Raw genomic sequence first — 19483 nt, 5'->3', positions numbered from 1 at the left:
AAGGGACAAATCGCTCCAGACCAAAAAGTGTATGCATTACCATTAACCTTTGAGCCCTCTGACAGTAGCGTGTGGAGGTTTTGGAGGATGATGGGAGTTATAGTCCCTACCATCAGTATGATTAACTTATCCTGTGCCAAAAAATAAAAGAGGCAAACTAAATGGGTTGAATGGTTCTATGTTTCAGTAATACTTTTAAATATAGAAGGGGATCCAGACCCCGTCTGTGGTTGGTCACGTGCTCACAGTTGCCTTTGGTGTCCTTGGGTTAAGAGGATCAGGTTTGAGCCGAGTTAATGCCCGGGTCAACAGAGATTACCACTTCCCGGAGAAAGCTACGCTGAAAAAATGGGGTCATAAAAAACAACGCAACAGAAAAGTGAAAGATCTGAATTGTAGCAGTGCTTATATTTTCTGTGTTGTGGTTTTCAAATACCAGTTGCAGTATGTACAGATATGTTCTTGTTTAACATGTAACAAAATACATGTACATTTTTCTGCCGGCAATTCATATCGATGGAGAATCAAGAACAAGATTAGCTTTGGTTTCAAGATTATAAATGTCATGGCTTTACGCAGAAGTGGACATGGCAACTCTTAATACCTCCATGCAGTCTCTGGATAATGAATGTAACCCCAAAACAGCTTGAAGGTCACAGTTTGCGTAACCAGTATTAAGCCATCAAGAGATTGAAGAACATCTAGCAGATGCCTACTTAATGGTGATACTGCAGCCAGCTTCCAGACTTTGAAATATTATTTTCAGATTTAGCCAAAAAGAAAAGAAAATATGAATTGATTTTATCTCAAGGGGTGGGGAATGTCCATATCTGGAACTCTTAGGGCTCAGTTCTCAGTTTCAGGGTTTTTGCCCCAATCCCAGGGTGAAGGAGAAGGTTCTCTTTCCTATTCTAGAGTGCTATGCTCATAAATAAGTCTACCAACTGGTCCCCAGTATGTCATGGTTGATATCCCTTCTTAAATGCAGGTGACACAAGTAAGTGTTTCTTTAAATAATGACAAGTCAAGGTCTCCATGAGGGCCGCTATTAAAACCATTTGGATAACACTTTTGGTGTGTCACTGCATAGAATCATCAATATTCCATTAAAGGGTCTATGTCAAGAGTCTCAGGGTCTGCTCATTTAAAATGGTTCCCCGGTATGGCAATGTCTCACAATATATATTTTACACACTGGAAATCAAAGACCTAATGGGAATCTTGGTATACTGTTTGCATCAAAAAGATTGTGTCATCTCTTTTTTCTTTTATCATTTTTTCGACAGGTGGTTAGCAAGTTTTTCATACAACTGGCTCCCCCGATAATTCTGACAGCGAGACTCCCAAGACAGGAGAGACGCTACTCAAACCATGAACCTGGAACCTGCCAAATCTGAGATCAAACCAGCCACCCGTGTGACAGGTGGGCCAGCCACCCCTAGGAAAGGACCCCCAAAATTCAAGCAAAGACAGACCAGGCAGTTCAAGAGCAAACCACCCAAGAAAGGGGTCCAAGGGTAAGATGCAATCCTCGACAGAAACTATTTTCTATTTGCTCCTATTCTGTTGAGATCAATGGAATCTTTGTAAGGTTTCTTTGCTTAAACAAAGCTAAAGTAAACCCAATGCATTCCATGAATTAAACCATTATTAAACCCATCTTTAGATGGTTCATCAACATCTCACTTGTCTCTTTTTATCCCCATGCAGATTTGGAGATGATATCCCTGGGATGGAAGGTCTAGGAACAGGTAAAAATATTACATGGGCACCAATTTGCTATACACTAATAGAGAACAACAGAAGGTCCACAGTTATGGACCATCCTTCGCCATTGGTGTTAGTTTTGTATCCGAAAGAGCTCGTAACAAAATATGACATGGTTATATGGCATTTTAAATATTTCAGGGTCCATCAATGTTTTTAACCTTATGGCGAACATTTACTATTGTCTATATATTGGTTAAGGGACCCAGGTCTTAATTAATGGACTTGCTTAAGAAGCAAGGTGGTTTGGAGGCATCAGTAGCATAACATCCAACCTTGTTCTGTGTCCTGTCTACAGACATCACCGTTATCTGCCCTTGGGAAGCCTTCAACCACCTGGAGCTGCATGAGTTGGCCCAATATGGTATCATCTAGAGACCCCCGATCCGGTCTTTACCCAGTCCTGTTTCTCTGCCCCATCACTGCATGGAGATGTAGTGTGCATAGAACTCAATGAAAGTCAAAAGCACCCAAATCTCCACTCCTCAGATGTCTACGGGTCAAGCAGCCAGCTCTTTGTCATGGCACTGGCAGATACGCGCGTCTCAGTTCTCACTTCCACACATGTACGTGACCAGCTTGCACTAACCCGCTGCTCTGCTAGCTGATAGACAGTTACCCAAAAGTTTGAATGATATATCATGCCATCACGACATCTGGTGCTTAGGAAACCAATGCCGGCATGGAACCTGCTCTTTATATAATCTTAGTAGCTATGAAAATCCAAGGTATCCCTAGATCAGTAGACATTCGGTGATGAAATGGAATCTTAAAGGGATCGTCTATTAGAGTCATATTGATAATGTAGCAAAGTCAATGATTTGACCTTAAGTAGCTGAACCACATAGACCCCTTTTGTAACTAATCAAACCCCATATTGTTTCTTAGACTTATCTATCTGTCCTATTCTTGACACTCTTTGGAGACCTCTATCGTCAGCCTCATGTCAGTTTTTATATCCGTATTGAATGATCTGATATATTTTCAGGTTATTGTAGTTACTACATTTTGCTGACAGGCACAGAGATGTTAATACATGAATGGACCAGATATCCACGTTAAGATCACGCAGGTTTGATATATATTGTATTCGGGCCAACATGTGATTTTAAAAAAACTGAGGGTTTTTTCCACCTATTGCTACAATTTCAGGCAACAATATAGACCTAAAGAAAAGAGATTTTAAGTTAGTTGCCACATAGAAATGGATGATTCTATGTTGAACCCGCTCATTTACAAATGGGGCTATGTAGTGATGTCACACATGGGGGGGGGACAAACTTATTAAAATCATTTTTCTTTCCAGTTGCATGCAAATCAATGAGTAAAATCTATGCTTATATATTATATATCATATTATGCCCTTTATCTGTACTGTGATAGAGTTTACTTAAAAGTCACTATCACGTTTGGAACATCTAGCGTCTTTTCCTTGTAGCTTAATACACCGCCAGCTTGCAGTAAAATGAATCTTTGTACAGATTTCCGATGTCCTTGCTGCTCCCTCTGTCTCTCCCCCATCCCGACTACAAATCACCTGTAATCTGTTCATCTAATCCTTGCCACACAACTGTTTTGTAAGAAAGTATCACGTGTTGGTTAAATCCCGCAGTTAACAAAGGCTGGTATTGAAAAAAAAAATAAAAATGTGATACAAACCCCTTTTGAGTCGGATATTAGCTTTTGGTCATCTCGCAGAAACAAGTGCATGTAATAAAACAGAGATCAAAGTGATAATTCACTATAATAACTCCTGCTGGGCAGAACATCGATTGTACACTCCAGATTGTGTTACGTTGTTAAAACGAGATTGCGGTGCCTTTGTGAAATTGGTTCAGCCAATTCAGATGGAATGATACAACTACTCCTATCTACGTCTGCAAGGCAATCCACATCGTGCTTGGAAGACCAGGGGGGAAAATGGCTCTGTTCGGAGGTTCCCCCATAAAGCCTTTAGATGTAAGTGATACATTTGTTTTCTGTGTTGGTCTCAGAGGTCTTTTCTTTGGACAGACTATGCGTTCCATCCCAAGATAAAATCCCTGAGCTCCTGAAAGCTTTCATGACTCTACATCATCTTCTACGTTGGCCCAATAAAAAGCTATCGCCTACAAATTAAGACCGTCTACTCTTGGACCCTTATGGCATTTTCCTTAATAGGGTGCTAGTATAGTATACTTCACTCCATGAGTGGCCACGAAATACATACATTATGCAGGGCTAACTCAGCCCTTCAGAAAGGAGACATTTGCCACTGTTGGCCTTTCATGACGCATAGTTTAAAGGGACTGCCACCTTCTCAGCTTTTAGGAAAACTGAACTAACCTCTTAAAACCAGGCGTAGCTCGAGATTTTCACTTTTCGATCAGTGGAGTTGTTTTGAAGATGGTTTGTAGAGACTATTTTACATTATGGAAGTGGAGAGTTGTGGCAGAAGAGGACAAAGCCATCCCTATCCAAGTTATCTCCCTTTTTCCACTCTAACAATGGCTGCCGGAATGGACACAATACAGCTTAGAAGCAGTTAAGTGAAAGAAATGATTATTTATATAATATATATATATATATATATATATATATATATATATATATATATGAGTTTAATAAGCTGATAGAGGACAAAGTGTTATCTGCATGATTTTATTTATTTACACTGGAGAGGAGACACCATACGGCAATCTGATTACCCTATACATACATATATCGAAGGTCTAGAGAACAGCTGCATTCGCTTTACTCAGAGGAACAAATTGGGGGAGCCCTCAATTATGCAGCTGTGACTCCGTTTGCAAAAAAAGTAAAGAGAATAAGCCCTTTTATGATTCAATCATGAAAAATATCCAGTCACTGGCATTCCAGCTGCTATAAACAACAACCCCTATGATGCTTAGCAAGGCAAGCAGGATTAAAGGATCACAGGGTCCAAAAATACCGTCAGACATTCATTTTTTACATTTCCGCATCAAAGCTTTACTGCCATGAATATTCTTGCTGTACCCCCCCCATGTATATAATTGCTAATTATTAAATTAACCCCCATCTTTTTTCCCAACCATTGATGATTATTTTCCCCTCTGCCATCCATAATTGCACAGACCCTTTCATTGATCACGAAGAAGCACAAAGATTCAATGCCTGCTTTTATCATAAAAACGAGTCTCTTAAGGGTTCACACTTTAAAAAATATATAATGTTCCCAATTCCCAGGATCCACTGGCAGCGTCAAAGTTTGCAAGCTGCTAATATCAGCTGATTGTGACCCGCAAAGAAAGTGCTTCTCTTGGCACTTTGGGCACCCAGTTCCTACCACTGTAATTGTATCACCTTGATCTCCTCTAGGACCCTCTGGGCACACACAACGCATAATAGTTCTGACGCAGTTACGATTAGGAATCCGGCAGCGGTGTCCCAAAATTTGCGGTTCAGCCACAGAGAGAGTTGAGGCACGCACCCTCCCAGGTAGACCAAGTTCCCGGCCATTGTCTCTGCCATTCCCAGGACCTGGAATCCACATTGTGAGTTGGGTACCGTCCCATTCTCCACGGGGTCGATGCAGCAGGAATAGGGAACCCCGCAAGAGAGAACGCCGGGAGAGCTGCAGTTAAAATATCTGAAGGGAGAATCACACAAGATTTTAGTTTCAGACACTAAAACCCAGAAGCATTCAACACGAGCTGAAACATATCCCCTAAGCGTCATGGCGGCTCTTGGCCAAACCAAATGATCATGAAAGTAGAGCTTGTACAACTTTCATCTTAGCATGACCCATAAAACAGTAGCAAAGTATTAGTGATACTTACTGGTTGATGCTCCAGTCTTGATAGGACTGTACCCCACAACACTCCATTCCAAGCTGGATCTCATCCATGATAAATCTTAGATCAGAATCATCCTGGTATCTCGATACAGCCACCAGCATTGAACTTTTCACAGAATCTTTGATCTGATCCCTGAAGGAAAGCACAACAACGGCCGAAACGCTCTGGATGATTATGAGAGCGGAGATCCCGGCGGAGAAAAGTTTCAGGAGGCAAGAATTTTCTCTTAGGAAACCGACACAACCTGACACAGCAAGGACGCAAACAACCAGACCCAAAATGATAAATGCTAGCATCGGATCAGTGCCTAAATTGCCAATTCTGTCACTCATCAACGATTGCTTGTCTATAATTCCCCAGACTCCAACGCCCAGGATGGCAAAACCCAGGACAGAGAAGATGAAGTTGAAAAAGAACATGAAGTATTTAATGAGAGGTATGAACAAATTAGGACGATGGGTCAGTAGCGGTGGCCATTCCTTGATTGAAGTGAGGCGAGATTGCACAAGTTGGTCTGGAGGAGGACAATAACCAGAGGTACAGCATCGGTGTTCACCAGAACCTTGACCATAGCCTGCTTTCTGGAGATCAGCGGTACCCTGAGGAAAAAAATAAGTAAAAAGGTTCATAGAAGCGAAGTTTTAAATCGAAGATGTGCTTCAGCTCTTTGACCCGTTTCTCCTCCTCAATCTCTTTGTGGATAGGAGCATATCCTAAGGTCTAGCTCGGCAGCGGCTCTTGCCACAGGCTCCCCAACTACCGTGGTTAAAGAAGCCACCTGGTTACCTTAACAGGATGGTTCCCAGCCAAAATGGCTCCGGGAGGGGCTATAAAAACCACATTACTGAAAATTCTTACATGCAATATATTCCTATATATAAAATACTGGTTAACTTATTAATTTAACCATTTCATTGCCACAGAGTAATTGCGCTACAATCATATGGGGCTCCACCTTAATCAAAGAAATACCTCCACCCTAATCATGGCTATGGGTTAAATTATACACAAACTATGGTATGCAACACATTTGTTGTTTTTTTTTAATATATATATATCTTTATAATAAATATACGATACAGTTGCCAAGGGGCTCCCATGCTCTTAGATTGTTATTTCATGAAACTGCAGCAATTAATGGGTTAAAAAGGGGTTCAGGAACTGAAAACTTCTGATTCTAATTAATGTTCTAATAATATAAGAGGTTCTTGAAACATGAAGTCCAAAACGGAAATTACAGTATTCTTACGACTTGGCGGTAAAGCAACAAAAACTAAAAATAATTACAAAAATGTGAAATTAAAAGTTCTATAAAAGTTTAACCCCGTGGTTCATATAATACAGTGAATATCAAGAAACAGCTCAGCATTTTGAGAGTTAATTTCATATACATTGAATACGGCGCCTCTATAAGAGTTTTAAATATTTCTGTGCAAATCCCCCCGGAGTTAATTTCTAGAATGGTCACCTTGGGTATTAAGCTGCTGGATTCATTCGGCTCCTCCGGGGTCTTTCTGGAGAGTCGGAAGAGAAGCTGGAGGGATTTTACGCCCATCTTCCCGGGGTCTCTGTGAGTTTGTAGGGGTCTTGAGATTTCTTGAACCTACCCTACAGAGAATCAGCAGACCGGTCAGCCTCTTATCATGTGAGGGGCCGTATCTGACTACTCCATCTCAACTCCGTGAGAGTCTTAATTGTCTGTTAACCCTTCATTAGAAGAGTTTTTCAAGCATTGCGGATTGCAGCGAGAGAACATATTGTGACTCTTTCTGAATGCTTTAGGTATATTTTATACATTTTTCCCTCCCCGATGCCCCTCTTTTCTAGGAGCTCAGAGTGCTGGGTATGAGGGTATCACTGGGTTCTACAGCCCTAAAAGCCCCAATAATATGTTTATAAACAGTGGGAAATGGGTTTATATATTAAATTATGTAAATAAAACACAAGACCTCGCTCAGTTCCATAAATACCTAGCCACTGACCCTATCGAAACCATTGTTGGTAAGTTCAGCTGGTCTGGACATCCGCAAACAAACAAAATACTTTGTATCAATAATAGCCAAGTAAAATGATTGGTGGTGTGATTGGAGTATGATGTCATCTCACCGCCGTGCCCAATGAGGATGAAAATGACACGCTGTATATCAAAGAACGTCAGAAAATGTCGCCAATTATGATATACGGCTATAAAGGTTATTTAAACAGAAACCGTAAGTCACTCGCATTCAAGCAGAAATACCAACCATGGCACAAATAGGTTACCTAATGCGAGCGAAGACATGGTATGATGTCATGTATGATGTCATGTATGACACCATGTATGCGCAAGGACGCATGACAGCCCCAACTGCCAAAGTCCGGCCATTTTATATTCATTAAGAATATATGTGATTTATATTATTATTATTATTATTATTATTATCTTAATCAGTGGCATACTTTACTGCTGTTTTAATTCTGTCTCGCTAAAGTTATACAATGTTATTTAATAATGTAACACTATATCATAGTCTTTATGGAAACATGTTTTTAATGCATTAATCTAGTGTCAGATTTGCATTAATACATGCTAGTTCTCTTCTGTCATAAAACATACTGAATGCAGGGCTCCAGAATAAATTTTTCATAAATGACTCATCTGTTCATAAAAAAACATGAAGTTACACATTACATGTTTGCATATGTGTTTACTATAGGCAGGTATGTGCACATTGACAGTTAAGGAAACATATACGTTATTTCTGGTCTATATTGTGACATATTTGATATATTATTCTCATGGGGGAGGACTTTTACTGGCGCACCCAGTATCAGGGCGGAACGATGTGTCCCGGAACCTTCGCGCCGCGCCGTTTGCAGAGGAATAGCTTGCTGTCACACTAGTACACCCGAACCGGCAGGTTGCAAACGTCATTGGCCGGGGATCCCGGGAGTTACCGGCGGACAGCCACCAGAACTAAGCCGGGAAGAGAGGGAAATGGCAGAAAGTATTGTGAGTACCGGGGAAGAGCTTAGTCTGGAGAACGGGCAGCAATATCACCCCAGAGCAGTGACAGAGGCCCAGGAAGCCCCCACTCCCTGACACATAATAATGGCACAGTGTATATGATGTGTCATACTGCTGCATACACATTCTATACGTCATGATGTGTATAATACACGACTAGGTAGGAACATCCCTGCTGTGTTTGTGTTACTTTGGTGCTGGCTTGGAGGATTTAATGATTTCTTATCTGAAAGTAATTTAGTAAAAATAGAATAATTCCCAAGTATTAGGCAGCTACCTCATGCCAAATAATAACAAAAAAATATTCAATGAAATATGGAAGATGATTGGAGTAAGTGCCTCACAGCTTCTAAACACTATACACATTTATGATCTGCATATATTATATACTGTATATATAGATAGATGGATATTATCTTTTATTTATATAGAGCCAACAGTTTACGCAGCGCTTAATACAATACATATATTCAAGGGGTCTGACAAGACAAGAATTGACAGACTGAGACAAATCGATACATTAGGTAGAGAGAGCCCGACCCGCAAGCTTAAAATCTTATCTTTATATATCATATATATTTATATATATGTTCATTTATTTTTATTAAATGCTAACCGATGTACTTAGTGTTTTACAGTTTGCCGTATAATTAAAGGGAAGGTACAATAAGTGCTGTCGTATAATTTTTATTGTATGTATTAGGAAATGAGTGCCCTGGCCCATAGAGCTTGCAATCTAAGTAGTAGTAGTAGGGAATGGGCAAAGGTGCATATATATGAAACCATACAGAGTAATTTCTTAGACGTATATGTTGAAATAACCATAAAATATTATGCTTTATTTATTATTATTTTTTTTTTATAGATAATTCGTATTCAGTCTCCAGACGGAGTTAAGAGGATTACTGCAAGTAAACGAGAATCGGCAGCAGCTTTCCTTAAAAAGGTATTCTTTCTGTAACAACTCCTATTATGTTTTTATAGCGCCTGTGACAAGTATTTCTGGCATTCGATACAGTCGCTGGGTGAGTTTTGGCAAACCTTTTATACCGCTACAATTAAAGCTATTTATTTCTGTCGCCGCATCCTGATGGCCTCTAAAAAGTTATAAATAATGATACTGTGACCCGACAGCAACACGGTGATATGATTTATACGATAATAATAACATATTTATATAATATAAACATTGCTTGTCGTTATGCTATCTGAAATATAACAATATGGATTTATATGGTCGAAAAAGAACAGATTGGGAGAAACAGAAGTAAGATAGTAGATAATGTATTTCCATGTGTTATGTCCCATAAAAGAGGAACTTTTATTGTGATGACATCACAACAGCCATGTTAAACTGAGCTGGGTGTTTGTAATCCGACAAGGCTGACAAATCCAAGAGATGGGTTGGGATCAGTTTCTCCTGTGAGCTTCCTGAGTTTTGCAAATTTTGGCCACTGGCATTTTATTATATTATCTGTTTAATGGCCACCAAATAAATCCTGCAGTTGTTTATCGAGTAGAAGAATAGCCTTTGCTGTAAGAATATCGATCCGTGAAGTATGCTGTAATACCGACGTCTCTCTCTGATGTAAGCCGACCCACACCCTGCATCCATGCGTTGGTTTCAGTTACAAGCTCTTTGTTACATTTCAATACCGACACTTCATTTATTCTTAGCTAACTGTCCTGTAGCTGTACTGTTGATACTGGGGAAGGGGCCTAACAATTATACATTTGTTTGTGTTGAGTGTGTTAAAAGATTTTGTACAAAACATTTGCATTTTGTGTTTCTCCAGGTAGCAAAAGAGTTTGGTTTTAGGAATAATGGGTTCTCGGTGTATCTGAACAGAAACCGGACAGGAGAAATATCTGCTTCTCAAAACAAGTCGCTTAATTTACTGAAAATCAAGTGAGTTTTAATTTATGTGAATAGGACAAAATATGAAAAAAAAAATGCATGTGACAATCCTGTTTTGTTAATTGTGTAACCTATTGTCTGGGGTAGCCCCAGCTTGTGTGTTGTATCTCTTTAAGTGTTAAGGGCCGAGGAGTATGTTGGTCCCATACTGTCACCAAAAGGTTCACCTCACCGCCCTATGTCTGATGTGTTCTTATTTCTACATGTTTAGACTTGAAAGACAGCAGAGTCTGAGATGGAGCCTTTTGGTGGCTCTGCGTTCCAGCAGGCGCTATTGTTCATGGCACTTGTGACGCAACTCTGATCTAAGCACACAACTTCTTCATTGTTGGATTAGTGGCTGTATTCACTTCTCCAGATAAGCACAGTGTCCATACATGCCCAACCTTTACACATCTCTTGTGGGCACATCTACCTGTCCCTCATTTTTGTGTGCATATAATATTCCGTGTGCATGAATATATTTCGGGACTACACTGTAACACAACTCGCAATGATGTGTGCATGAAGGGAAACAGTGTTTCTTTTTAAATATTTGATGTCTTCTTGATTTCTGTGTATTCTTTTTTCCATGCAGACATGGGGACATGCTGTTCCTGTTCCCTTCAGCCTCCGCCGGACCCTCCAATGAGGTCATGGATATGTCCGCACAAACGCAGAGCGCTCGGCCTTCAAGTGCTCCCCAGGTGGTCGAAGATGAAATTGACCAATATCTCAACAAACAGGACGGAAAGATCTATAGGAACAGAGATCCACAGCTGTATGTACAGACCTAGTTGAGCTGATATGCTGTCTAAACTAGGACTGGCCAATATATGGCTCTTTCAACTCCCATAACCTTCGGCAACTTTTTTACTAGTTTTGACTGATTTTCTTTTATGGGAGGTATTGCAATGCATGACATTTTTTATTACCGTTTGACGTTATATACTTTTGGTCTGAGCACTGGACAAACAAGCAAGCCGTATGTTTTAAAAAGTACTTTAAATTGTAATATAGGCTTCAACAAAGAGCTCCAGAAAAATGTAGGTGTTTGTTTTGTTGGACTTTATCGTCTAACCGTCCCCCAAGAAGAATCAAGGCCTGACAAATACTGTGTAGTTTCTCCTTGTACGCTTTTGCTGCCCATGCCCCCAGCTGTTTAATGAGAAGCAGAGTTCTAGTTCTGGCATTAAAGCCGCAAGCAGTAAACAGGACTATGGATACAGTACTGAACACAATAAATGTATTTTAGGTTTACGAGTCAGTAAAAGAACAATTTTTTTTTCATCTGGCGATCTTTCCAAGTGCTATAAAGGTAGAAGAACACTTTTGTAGCTGCCTGCTGCGGTTGGACAGCTCACCAAAGCTTTTTATACGTTTCCAGCTGTGGGAACACACGGAGCCTCTTGTAATTATTCAATCCCTTTTTATAAATACGTCCAAAGGTGCAAAATGGAGGTGACTCCATAGCAATGCTCCGTTGGTTGCCATGTTTATTTCTCCACGTTTCAGACATTTGGCCGTATTGCTGTTGTGTCTATATTTATAATGTTTGTGGGCTATCTGTGCTCATGCATATATGATCCATGGCTTAAGGGGAGAAAACACTTCCAACTGTTCAATTTTTTAGCATGTTTCTGTTTTATCTTAACTTCAATTTTTTAAGGAATGGTTTCTGGTTTTGGAATTTATTTTTCTGCTTTCACGTTCTCGTTACCACTTGCAGGTGTCGACATGGACCGCTAGGAAAATGTGTGCACTGCGTCCCCCTAGAGGTAAGGGTCACCTTCCTCTCTTAAGCAACGCGAGGACGGGGTGGCTGGTTCCTCTGTGTTGTGTTGTGTTTGTGTATTAATACGTTATCCCGCTATGGCTTTGCCTTGCAGCCTTTCGATGAGGATTATCTGAACCATCTAGAGCCCCCCGTCAAACACATGTCCTTCCATGCCTACATCAGGAAACTGACAGGCGGCGCAGACAAGTAAGCAGTAAAACCATTTTAATATGCAGTATCGGAGTGATTCATGATATCCCTGTGTTGTTATAGCTATTAAAACATTTTCATTTTGCCGCTGTTAGACAAAGCCTGAGAAGTTAACTATTAATAGGCGATTGTACTCTCATTCTTCACACCAGGGCCATCCTTTATCACAAAGGGGTGGCTGCCCAGGCACAGGATGGTCTTTCATTCCCACTGTGCGAATGCCACCAGAAAAGCCTTGGAGATGTGGGTTTTCAGCTTTTTCTCACTAGCACTGGTGTGGTTACAGATACACTACGGACAGCCTTGTGCTTGTGAATACTATGTAAAGGAAACCATGATTATATCTCATTTTATCATAAACTTTGTTTTTTGTATCTTATCTTAGTTCCTTTATCATAAAGCTTCAGCTAACTGACAGTTGCATGAGGGATGTCGCAATCCATATCTTTAATGAAAAATATGTTCTAATGGGCAGATGGCGCATATCGGTAGTTTTGCCGACAAGGTCCCTAAAGTAACACCTATCTTCTTTCAGAGGCAAATTTGTGGCCTTGGAGAATATCAGCTGTAAAATCAAATCTGGGTGTGAAGGGCATCCACCGTGGCCGGAAGGGATCTGTACCAAATGCCAGCCTAGTGCCATCACTCTCAACAGACAGGTGAGTGCCGGGGTGTAGAGCTCTTCCACAGCAAGGAACATTTCCATGTTGAAGCTAGTTGGTGTTCTCAATTGGTACCTTGAGATAAGAAAAGTTAATTAAGCTGTTTGGATCAAGAATAGGAAGGTTAGGTAGAAGGGTTGAACTTGATGGACTTAGGACTTTTTTCAACCTTATTTACTATGTAACTATATGTAACTTACTATGTAAGCTTTGGCTGTTTCATGAGGTTTTTGTTACATATTATTTACATGTCTCTGCATTTCCGCATGTTCTGGGTATCTTATTTGCCTCTAGGAGTATAGGTTAGCTGTATGTTAGGTGATATGCAGATTGCATTACCTTCACAGTAGTAAATTAATGCGAATCTCTCTATAACATTAGAAATACAGGCATGTGGATAACATTATGTTTGAGAACCACACCATTGCCGACCGCTTCTTAGATTACTGGCGCAAGACTGGGAACCAGCATATTGGCTATCTGTATGGACGATACACTGAGCACAAGGACATTCCCCTCGGCCTTCGGGCTGAAGTTGCCGCCATTTATGAGCCTCCACAGGTAAGACCCTAAAAGACAAACTACGTTCCATGCTTAGCCCCCAGAATTAAAGGGGCAGTGTCAGGAAACACAACATTTTGTATACCATTCCTGTTTTCAGAATCCATATGATTATTACTTCCTATTAACTTGTTAAGTTGTTGGTTATTGTTGAGTGCTAAGGCCAGTCTTTGTAAAGACTGTAACTGAGAACTTCAGGACGTGATTAAATTTGAGTTAACGCTACATTAGCCACAAATCTGAATTTTCCCAAGGCGAGTTAGTCCCTTAATTTTAAACCAAATATCCCCATAACAACAACGCCTATTGCAAAACCAAAAGTACACATTATTGGTAGTTGTAATACATATGTATTAACATTTATGAAGTTGAGTGTTTCCCTTACACATGTTTACATATCGTTGCATCTATAGATCTCTGTATGTTCTTGAATTGTTTCTTGCAGATTGGAACCGAGAACAGCCTGGAGCTGCTTGAGGATCCTAAAGCTAAGGTGGTGGATGAGATAGCGGCTAAACTCGGGCTTACAAAGGCAAGTAGCAGTCACTGCTTAATGATGAAGGCTTGTGTACGACCCACATAGGTTATAATGAACTCCCCATGCGGAAAGTTTGAAAATGTTATTTACATTTTATTTATCGCAGTGTCCCTGCCATACAACTCAGAGAATGACTAATCCTAATGTTTGATGTCATTTTACACTGTGTTATGTTGAAGTATGGCTCTGGTAGTTATTGAGCATTATTTGTATTCCTCTGTAAAGGTTGGCTGGATTTTTACAGACCTGATGTCAGAAGACACAAGGAAAGGTACTGTCCGGTACAGTAGAAACAAGGTACGTGTGAGCACCTAGTCATTCAGCCTATCTTTGTACATGATCTGTTGAGTTGCATTACTTCAGCAAAGTCTCTTTCCAGGACACGTATTACCTGAGCGCAGAGGAGTGCATCACAGCCGGCTACTTCCAAAACAAACACCCAAACCTGTGTCGCTTATCACCAGAGGGGCACTTTGGTTCCAAATTTGTGACCGTGGTAGCCACAGGTAGGCACGGCTTCTCTACCAAGTCCTGTGGTGTCTTAAGGTGATGAACTAAAAACCGAAGCTTGTAGTTCTCTTTCAAGATAAGAGAACAAAATGTGATCTTAAAGGATCTTTATCAAAACTTTACAGCAAAGTGCTTTCCATTAGATTGTAAGCTTCGAAGCAGGGTCCTCTTTACCTAATGCATCAGTTCATGTGTCCGTTCTAGTTTTACCAGGCCTTTTGAATGTATGGACTATTAGAAGCACCGTGGAAGTTGTCATTGCTATATAAATAAGAGATCAGAAGAAGGACTGGCTTTATAACTGTTACATGTAAAGTGCAGTTTTAACACAAAGTAATTTTTAACTACTTAGTATTAATGGAACCGTCCTGCTTGAGTCAAGAATAACTCACTTTTTTTTATTTCTGTTTCAGGAGGACCGGATAACCAGGTGCACTTTGAGGGTTACCAGGTGTCCAACCAGTGCATGGCGCTGGTGCGGGATGAATGCTTGCTGCCCTGCAGAGACGCTCCAGAGCTGGGATATGCCAAGGAGTCCAGCAGTGAGCAATATGTGCCTGATGTCTTCTACAAGGTACGGTCATTCGATGGCGTTGGGCTTTCTGTCCTACAATACATTATAATCACATTTTTAAAAAGACAGATCATTATGGTTTGAAAGGTAACCAGATGCAAAACAAACTAGCTGTGTTACCGCAAACTGTTTGACTGTAATCAATATAACATGAATCATTACGATGGCCGTATCATGGAGCCTTTTAAGGATTTGGCCGTGTTAAGTTTTTTTTTTATGTCCCCAGCACAACGTATGTCTTTTTTATTTTAAGTTTGGTGTATGCCGAACTGCCGCTGATCATACAATTTGATTTGTTACAGGATATAGACAAATTTGGCAATGAAATCACCCAGCTTGCTCGGCCACTACCCGTTGAGTATTTGATTATTGATGTGAGTATGCGCACAATGCCCCGTGAAAGCTGCCTGATGTAAGAAAGAGAAATGGGTCATACTGAATAGGGGCTGTAAATGAATTGTGTTGGCCACTGGGCATTCAGTTGACACATTGTACTGGAGGCTTTGTGTTTTACCGACGGGGTAAGGTCATGTAAAAGATTGTGGGAATGAGTCAAGGGGTTCTTTTTTCCGGTAAAAGCCACACTGCTCATGATGAGATTTGTAGTCAACGAACAGGTGATTGGCAAGAAAGATATATTTGGGGAACTTCAAAGTCTGAAATAAGACACGATTTTCCTGTAAGTTTTAAGTACCTGTTGAAAAAATAGAAAGGCTCTCCTTTGTACCTTCTAGATTACAACAACATTCCCCAAGGATCCGGTGTACACCTTTTCCACTTCTTCCAACCTGTTCCCCATCGAAAACAGAGATGCTCTGGGTGAGACTCAGGTAATATCAGTGTTCCTATATTATTTTGCTTATGTCGACTTTGTAGCCTATCCAAGTAGCCGGCTGGTTCCCTTGTATTAAATAATTTCGTGGCGTTCGTCCCCCACCAGCCTGTGCTGTGGCAACAGTCTTCCAATCTATAAGCACTCCGTCTCATGACACCAGGCTAGAACTAGGTAGTCCTTTTAATATGAATGCATCTGATTTCTGGCGTGATTAAATAACAGGGCACCTGATTTGTTTCACCCCAGTGTGGATTATTTTATTTACCATTTTTTTTCTTTCTTTACAGGACTTCCACAGTTTGGCCAATTACCTTTCCCAAAACCCATCTTCAGTTTTCCTTGAGATCATCTCTGACTTCCACCTGCTCCTCTTTTTGGTAACCAACGAGGTGATGCCCCTACAGGTAAGTAGCCAGGCACCAGCTTGTTCTTGCACACAGCTCCTCTGTGAGGGTTAAATGCCAGCCGTTGCGTAGAATTCTTTTTCAGCGGTGCTGATTGTTACTCCAGCAGGGTAGTATGCTGCATTTGGTAGTAAGCAACTTTACTGCGAAAATAAAGTATTAAAGAGCAGTCCCAGAAATTCCCAGCCCTTCCGTGCTGCACCGGCCCCTGGATCAATGATCAGGGGGAGTTGTGTATCCCAAGCCAGAGAATGTCCTTGCAGTGTTTGCCAATGCTCGCTCAACAGGCAGGGATACTGGCAGGAGACCAGTCCCTATCGTATTTGCTGCCCATTGGCAGGATCCTAGCAGTTTGTAGTCGGAGCATGCGCGAAGCAGCTGGGATGACCTTGTCAGCCTGGTAATCAGGACCAATAAGAAGATTTGCACAGCCTCATGTCTCGCTAATGGTGGCTCGGAGAGTTAGATTGCACAGGTGGCAGCAGGTTAAGTACGTAGTTCCAGAAGAAAAACTGTCTCTTTATTACATTAAAAAACACAATATTCACAATTTCTAATCTCATGGGTTCCAACTTTCTGACTCATTCTCTCTGCAGGACAGTATCGGCTTGTTACTGGACGCAGTGAGAACCCGGGATGAAGAGCTGGCTCAGACGTGGAAGAAGTCAGAGCAGTGGGCGACCGTTGAGCAGCTGTGCAGTGAGTGCACTCTGGATTTGTTTGTGTATATTGTTTGTTTTATGGGTCTGGTAAATTTTTTTTTTTTTTTTTTTACGGAATATATTTTACCAGCCATTCTGACAATTGTTAGATTTAGATGATTTAGTCTGCTGTGAGCTGAAGCGTTATCAAGGAATTACGTTTGAGCGGTGTAACAATATAGATTTGTGTCTGGACCCTTTGAGGACACCTTTGTCCTTATGCTTTTTTTCTCATTCACCAGGTACTGTTGGTGCAGCACCGGCTGACCTGCATCCATATGGAGCGATTGGGGGACCCCCGCATGCAGCTTCGTCGGCCATGTGGTCCTGTCTGCACTGCACCTTCATGAACCAGGCGGGTACAGACCAGTGTGAGATGTGCCGGCTTCCCCGGACCTAAGGCTAGGTTGATCGGGGGCAGGCCTCAAAGATCTCCCTCGGAAAGCTGCCCCTTGCAGAAAGCGTCCAGCAAGTCCCCCGTCCCCTATCATGTTGCTTTTAGGGCTGAGTGAGGTGCCCTAGGTGCCGATTCCGTGGGTATGAACTTTGCCAAGCAAGTCAAGGGTAGTGTCCAACGCGTCAAAGCTTTATTCGCCCACAGACAGGGATACGCTGCAGCTGGCCCTCTCGTGTTTTGGGGTGCTAGCTTAACCCTTTGCACTTGTATTACTTCACAGCACTGTCTGCGTTTTGCAGTGACAAAAAAAAAAAAATTATAGCTGGAACATACCCCTTGATTCTAATGAGTCTAGTTTTGTGTTTTATTATCCATACAAAATCACATCTCCCCAAGAGCAATAAATGTTTCCACTTCCAGAAAGGTGCGGAACACACTGTTCTGGAACTTTGAGGTTTAAGAACCGCTCGCATCAATACTTTATTAACTCTTTCAATGTTCAAGCCTCTTATTTCCATGACCATGACACTCTGGCTCTCAAAAAGGGTTAACAGGGGAGCAGCCATATGAAACACCTTAAACTCTGGCGTGTATTCACCAACCCAGCTCCCTGGCATTTCTGTGCATTATAATGATCCATCTACAGAGAGCTTCCCCTGCAAAAAGGGCCGAGTTTGCCCTGCAGTGTGCATAGTTAATTTCTTGAAAGTCATCTTCGTGATGTTCCCGCAGGAGAAACTTATTGAGGCTGGCCTGTGACAATGTATTGTGAATCCAAAAAGTTGAACTTTTCAGTTTTCCTGAAAATTCAGGTTAGTGAATTTGACAAAAAAAAAAAGGGGCAAAAAATTAACTTATTTAGTTCCGGAGTTCAGTATTCTTGTGAGCATTTGGTGTAGTGAAAAATGCCTTTCTTAGGGATGCTACGGTAGAGAAGTACCATAGTGATCAGGAATCATAGGTGGGGGGATCCAATATAACATTAGGTGAGAGCTATTAAAGTATTTGGCAAGCGTCATTTGCCATTGAGAGCTCTACCATTTGACAATACAATATTAAAGAACAAAACTCGATGGAATAAATGCGGATGGTATTTTATTTACAAAGTTTAAAAACACAAAATCCTAAGCCAACATGCAGTATATCTGGAATTTATTTCACAGTAAGGCCCCATCCCCGTGGATTTTTCATTTATTAATAGATATATTTTCCGTTATTATGCCTCAAATGTCAACTTCATATGGCCATAGACTTTTACTGTATATACATTCACACCTTGTAGTTGCACAGTTGAGAAATGTGTACATACGTTTCTCACCCGTATGGAGCAAGGTAAACGTTCCTCAAATGTTGTAACTTTCACTGGGCACGTGGGTTTGAAAATATGTTGGAAGTACAACTAAAATTGGCAAATTAGTTTTAGGCATTTTGCTGGGACCCCTCAGGATTAAAACATCTCTTGGGTCTTGCATTGAAGAGCCATCGGCAATCACAGAAATCCATATCCTATCCTTCTGGGGTTCTAGTCCTACCAAAAGTAGGACATCTACATCTAGTTAACACTACACTATATATATATATATATATATATATATATATATATATATTAGTGTTAATATATAAATATAAATATATTCTCTGCATATCTGCAGTTTTGCTCTATTAAAATATAACCCCCATCAATGTAAACCAGTTTTTATTTGGCTCGGGGTTTTAGAGATGTCACGAAAGAACAAAATAGTACAGAATCCCCCTCTGACTCTAGAACAGTTGCATCCCCTTGTTGGTCTAACAGGACATCAGAGATGAGCAGCAGATATCTAGG

The 19483-nt window shown here is 40.9% G+C and overlaps 3 protein-coding genes across 4 annotated transcripts; 2 read left to right on the top strand and 1 right to left on the bottom strand.

Annotated features, from left to right (window-relative positions):
* The first annotated feature begins 1371 nt into the window (after positions 1-1371).
* LOC149278719 (rod cGMP 3',5'-cyclic phosphodiesterase subunit gamma) lies at positions 1372-2142 on the top strand. The gene is made up of 3 exons (XM_089501779.1): positions 1372-1517; positions 1711-1751; positions 2066-2142. The coding sequence occupies exons 1-3, from the start codon at positions 1372-1374 to the stop codon at positions 2140-2142; spliced, it is 264 nt and encodes an 87-aa protein (XP_089357905.1).
* Positions 2143-2915: 773 nt separating this feature from the next.
* Positions 2916-7140, bottom strand: LOC149278718 (tetraspanin-10-like). The gene is made up of 4 exons (XM_089501801.1): positions 7054-7140; positions 5568-6184; positions 5152-5377; positions 2916-2933 (listed from the first exon to the last, which is right to left on the bottom strand). Exons 1-4 carry the CDS (start codon positions 7138-7140, stop codon positions 2916-2918), a joined length of 948 nt encoding a protein of 315 aa, XP_089357927.1.
* A 1422-nt stretch (positions 7141-8562) lies between these two features.
* Positions 8563-17661, top strand: LOC149278717 (nuclear protein localization protein 4 homolog). 2 transcript variants are annotated; one of them, XM_089501793.1, is made up of 17 exons: positions 8563-8577; positions 9458-9538; positions 10389-10501; positions 11088-11270; positions 12219-12267; positions 12379-12473; positions 13012-13135; positions 13520-13699; positions 14145-14231; positions 14463-14534; positions 14617-14743; positions 15161-15321; positions 15624-15695; positions 16056-16151; positions 16444-16560; positions 17157-17259; positions 17504-17661. In XM_089501793.1, the coding sequence occupies exons 1-17, from the start codon at positions 8563-8565 to the stop codon at positions 17659-17661; spliced, it is 1833 nt and encodes a 610-aa protein (XP_089357919.1). The 2 variants fall into 2 exon arrangements, with proteins under 2 accessions (XP_089357919.1, XP_089357918.1); XM_089501792.1 differs by having other exon boundaries at positions 14617-14744; positions 15147-15321.
* The last annotated feature ends 1822 nt before the right edge of the window (positions 17662-19483 follow it).

Source organism: Sceloporus occidentalis, unplaced genomic scaffold (genome assembly GCF_023333645.1).
Source record: "Sceloporus occidentalis isolate IW3139 unplaced genomic scaffold, rSceOcc1.0.p SCAF_182, whole genome shotgun sequence".
Taxonomy (NCBI): domain Eukaryota; kingdom Metazoa; phylum Chordata; class Lepidosauria; order Squamata; family Phrynosomatidae; genus Sceloporus; species Sceloporus occidentalis.
Note: the sequence above shows the minus strand (reverse complement) of the source record. Positions and strands in the feature narration are given on the sequence as shown.